The following is a 4850-nucleotide window of genomic DNA, read 5'->3' on the forward strand; positions in this document are numbered from 1 at the left end:
ATGATGGAGAACCAGACAGAAGTGACAGAGTTTATCCTGCTGGGACTCACCGATGACCCAGGACTTCAAATTCCACTCTTCATCACATTTCTTGCTATTTACACAATCACCGTGGTGGGGAATCTGGGGATGATCCTGTTGATTCTCATGGACTCTAGGCTCCACACTCCCATGTACTTTTTTCTAGGTAACTTATCTCTGGTAGACTTTTGTTACTCTTCAGCAGTCACTCCAAAAGTCATGTCTGGTTTTCTTATTGGAGACAAAGTCATTTCCTACAATGACTGTGCTGCTCAGATGTTCATTTTTGCAGCATTTATTACTGTGGAGAATTACCTGTTGGCCTCAATGGCCTATGATCGCTATGCAGCAGTGTGTAAACCACTGCATTATACCACCACCATGACTACAAGTGTGTGTACATGGCTGATCATTGGCTCTTATGTCATTGGTTTCCTGAATGCCTCCATCCACATAGGAGATACATTTCACCTTTATTTCTGTGAATCTAATGTTGTCCATCACTTTTTCTGTGATATTCCAGCAGTCATGGTTCTCTCTTGTTCTGACAGATATGCCAGTGAGCTGGTTCTTGTATACATAGTGAGCTTCCACATATTTTTTGCCTTTATAGTTATTTGGATATCCTACGTGTTCATTTTTGTCACCATTGTGAAGATGCAATCAGCTGCAGGACATCACAAGGCTATATCCACCTGTGCCTCCCACTTCACTGCAGTCTCCATTTTCTATGGAACTAGTATTTTTATGTATGTACAGCCAAGTTCCAATCACGCTATGGACACAGATAAAATTGCCTCGGTGTTCTACACCATGGTCATCCCCATGCTGAACCCTCTGGTCTACAGCTTGAGGAATAAGGAAGTGAAGAGTGCACTCAAAAAGACCATTTTACAGAGAACATGATATTTATGACTATGACTTCTCACTTCAGAGACTCATGATAACTTGGATTCATTCTTTCCTGATAGTATCTAGTTATTCAGTTATGTTTAAATATACCTTTTGTACAAGTTCTAGGAAACACTGTTTTACAGTAACAAACAAAAAAGTTTTGTTCAGAAATACATATCTGAATTTCTAAAATAGGAGTTGCTTATATAGAATTTCAATCAGGATGTTGAATTCACTTATTTTTTTCTGGCACTTTGCACTGAGACGTTAATTCAAAAGCATATAAGTATATAAAGAAGCTTTTAGGCAAAAGATATGCATGTGGGTATACTTTAGTGAAAGACACTCTGGATATTAGAAAATTTTCAGAGTTAAATGGAATATGGCTTCTCTGGAAGTTATTATTATCTACTAATTTGACTGAAATCAGATTATTCCATGTAATTCATGAGACATTTGCTTATTTATGTTAAAAATAGGTTCTCAAAAATACCTTGTACTTGCCACAGAAGATTTATAACAACTTGCCCTCAGTGTTTGTGGCTAGTGTCTTGTCCATTTTGGATTTAGTGAATAGAACAAAAATCAGTGAAAGGGCTAGTTTTTCCTCACAATGTCTCTGTGACTGAATCTCTCTTTTCCCCTCAAGTCTCACATGCTCTCTCTGCTTTCTTTTTCCTTTTATCTTTCAATTCTTCCCACTCTCTGTTTTCTTTCCCCCCACGACCCCCTTGTCTTTTGACTATGGCATGTATTTTCTCTCACTCTTTGACATGGGAACTTCTGTATGAGCTTCACGATTGTCATTAGCCAGTTCATTCCCACCTTCTTAGGATACTAAATTCAGATTGAATTAACTGCTTGCCTTCTTTATTCCTTAGACTTGGGTCAATATATTAAGGGTTTTATATACACAACCACCCTAAAACCATACCGATAATATATTTATGCTTCATAAATATATCTGTTTCACTGGAGAGCACAGAAAATATCCAGTAGTGTTTATTGCTAATAATTTAACTTCTAATTTGGATATAATGATGTAACTTATACGTATTACTTATTTACTTCACTGTCATTCCAGGAATTCAGTTTTAGAATATCAATTATTAAATGACAGTGACTTCTTCTTTGCACATTTTACTGAAATATGTACTATACTGACACCTCTCTTTGATTAGTATTTCTCTATGACCATGTCTTTTTATTTTACTTTCAGAAGGATAATTTGTCAGAGTAGCCAGAAATGTAATAGTTTTAAAAGCTAAGGTCTTCATCTGTTACTAAAATTTCTAGACTATTTATATCAAATAAAATGGTAATGTACTTTCATTCCTGAAAGAGCCATTTCTTTCCTGCATTAGATAAGTTTGCATTCTCTTTTACCATGTTACCAGTCATATCATTGCTTGTTCTTATGATTACAATTATAATCTTGCTTCAGCACCATTGCATTTCCCTTTGAGAAAGGCTCTTATTACTTTAAGGCCTTTGGTCAAATGTCCCTTCTATCATCTTCATGAAAGAATTATGTGCAACTGACTGCATAAACTATCTTCTGACTTCATTTAGGTAGTTTATTTTTCTTTTTTCCTTTTCTTTTTTTTTCTGGTTTTTCGAGATGGGGTTTTTCTGTATATCCCTGGCTGTCCTGGAACTCACTTTGCAAACCAGGCTGGTCTCGAACTCAGGAATCTGCCTGCCTCTGTCTCCCAAGCACTGGAATTAAAGCATGAATCACCACGCCCGGCAATTTAGGTAGTTTTGTCTAACTATGTATTCACATTTTCGATACTATCCATCTTTCACATGTGGAATATAAATTTCATGAAAGTAGAAAATATTTTGTTCAAATATATTGTTCAATATATTTTTACACACAGATGTACACCTACACATATGTCAGAGGATGATAGGAGCAAATTAAGCATAAACTTAAAATACATTTTAGTTTGCATTACAGTGATATATGGAAACTTATTATGTATAACTAACATATGCTAATTAAATTGATGGTTAAATTGTATCAATGTCTGTGTTGTAGTAGCTTTTTAGTAAATATTTGATGAATGAATAAAATTTCTTCCGATTTTAGTTTAACAAATATTTTGAACTGTTATATCATCCATCATGACAGTGAATCACATATAATAACCATATGGAATCACATTCAGTTTACCTCAAAAAACACTGGCAAGTTTCTGCTCTTCTGAAATACTATTTTCTACATTCTCACTAGTTTCTGTTCCTCATGTTATGCCCAGTTAATTCCTGGATTCCCATTTACCCACAAAAACAGCAAACCTCATGTAAGTTTTACTAAGAATTGTTGTCTAATTAAGTGATGAGTATCATATCGCATAAGTATATTATTAAAATTTATTAATCAACTAAATAAATTATGCAAATTATGTGTGTGTATGTGTGTATTTTCAAAAAGTATGTAAAATGATATAAGCATGATCTAAATACTTACCCTTACACACATAGATTTATATGACTCTACTTATGTATCAAAGATGGTTCTTTTCTAGAACAGAGAGCAAACACCAACTGGACAAAGTGCTGAGAAGTGATTATAGAGTGCTCTCCCTAAATGGGAAATCTTTAGCAAGTCCTCATTTCTTTAGATGATGTGTAGTGGTAGGTTGTTATCCTATTAGATAATCTCACAACCATACACAGATGAGCAGAAGGCAAAAAAATCTTATCTCCAGACCAAGAACTATAGGAATCTAGGGCTGAGAGAGGGAGAAATAATTTATTTGGAGGATGAGGCATGAGTTGATTATTCAATATAATGTGATCCCACCTAAAGTTGCTTAAGCATAAGTCACATTAAATAAACACAGAGTGTTTTTTATGAATACACACACACACACATATATATGTAAAATAAGTAGCAATGACAGCAACAATGATGGCAATGATGATGATGACAATGATGATGATGGTGGTGGTGATTATAAAAACACCATCAAAAAGGTGAGTGATGCTACGCAAGCAATTAAAGGGTGAAAGTAAAGAATTGTTAATTACAATATTTATTAGAAAAGGATATGAATTATGGTAGAAAACACATTGGGTAAAGCTTGGAGATGTTGAAGGGGGTGTGGAAGTGGTTATGATTAAATTTCACTGGATAAATGTATGGAAGTTTCAACATCTAAAAATGAATTTCAATATAGAATATAAACATTTAGAAAACATTTGAACTTCAATGAAACAAAATTACAACATTTTAAATATTTTATTTAAATAATATATGCTATTAAGTTTTAGAGATTGGCAAGTCCTAATTTGAGGGATTGGACCTCAGTAATTACACATGAAAACTGACTGTTCAGTATAGTCTAAAATTCACAGGCAGAGTTCAAAGGGAGCTTTTTAGTACAATAATGATAAGATGAACTGTTACAAAAGTCTCTTTTGTTTAGATAGACATGCATAATGTTTTAGTCTGGGTTCTGAGTGACTAGATGACAGGCACTCCATTATGTACCCCAAGTTTTCTAAGTAACCCAGAATGCTCAAATGGAAGTTTAACCTAAAAACATCCTGTGTTAACTCACGAGATCACTTTGGTTTTCACATCAGCCACTTGTAGAATTGGACAGGATTCTGCAGCCTCACCAGCATTGCCAGAAGTGTTAAATATTTCTTCCAGACTAATTTCAAAATATTCATGTCATTTATCCAGTTGTTAAAATGTCAATCAAATGTCTTATTTCATTTTCACTTGCACAGAGAAGATCAGAAATAGGCAGGGATGTTATGCTGTCTAATTTGAGAAAATTTTTCTTAAGTATAATTTATAGTGTAATGGTTGATATTTCTAATGAAAGGGCATTTTGAGAATATCACATGTAGACATCATACATTTATTTCTTTGGTTTAGAGGTTTACAGGTCCTAAATCAAGTTTTCAATGGGTTA

The 4850-nt window shown here is 34.1% G+C and overlaps 1 protein-coding gene across 1 annotated transcript; it reads left to right on the plus strand.

The window, feature by feature from the left end:
• LOC110285615 (olfactory receptor 5B3-like) lies at nt 1-927 on the plus strand. The gene has a single exon (XM_021151896.1). It carries the CDS (start codon nt 1-3, stop codon nt 925-927), a length of 927 nt encoding a protein of 308 aa, XP_021007555.1.
• The last annotated feature ends 3923 nt before the right edge of the window (nt 928-4850 follow it).

This window comes from Mus caroli, chromosome 19, assembly GCF_900094665.2.
Source record: "Mus caroli chromosome 19, CAROLI_EIJ_v1.1, whole genome shotgun sequence".
NCBI lineage: Eukaryota > Metazoa > Chordata > Mammalia > Rodentia > Muridae > Mus > Mus caroli.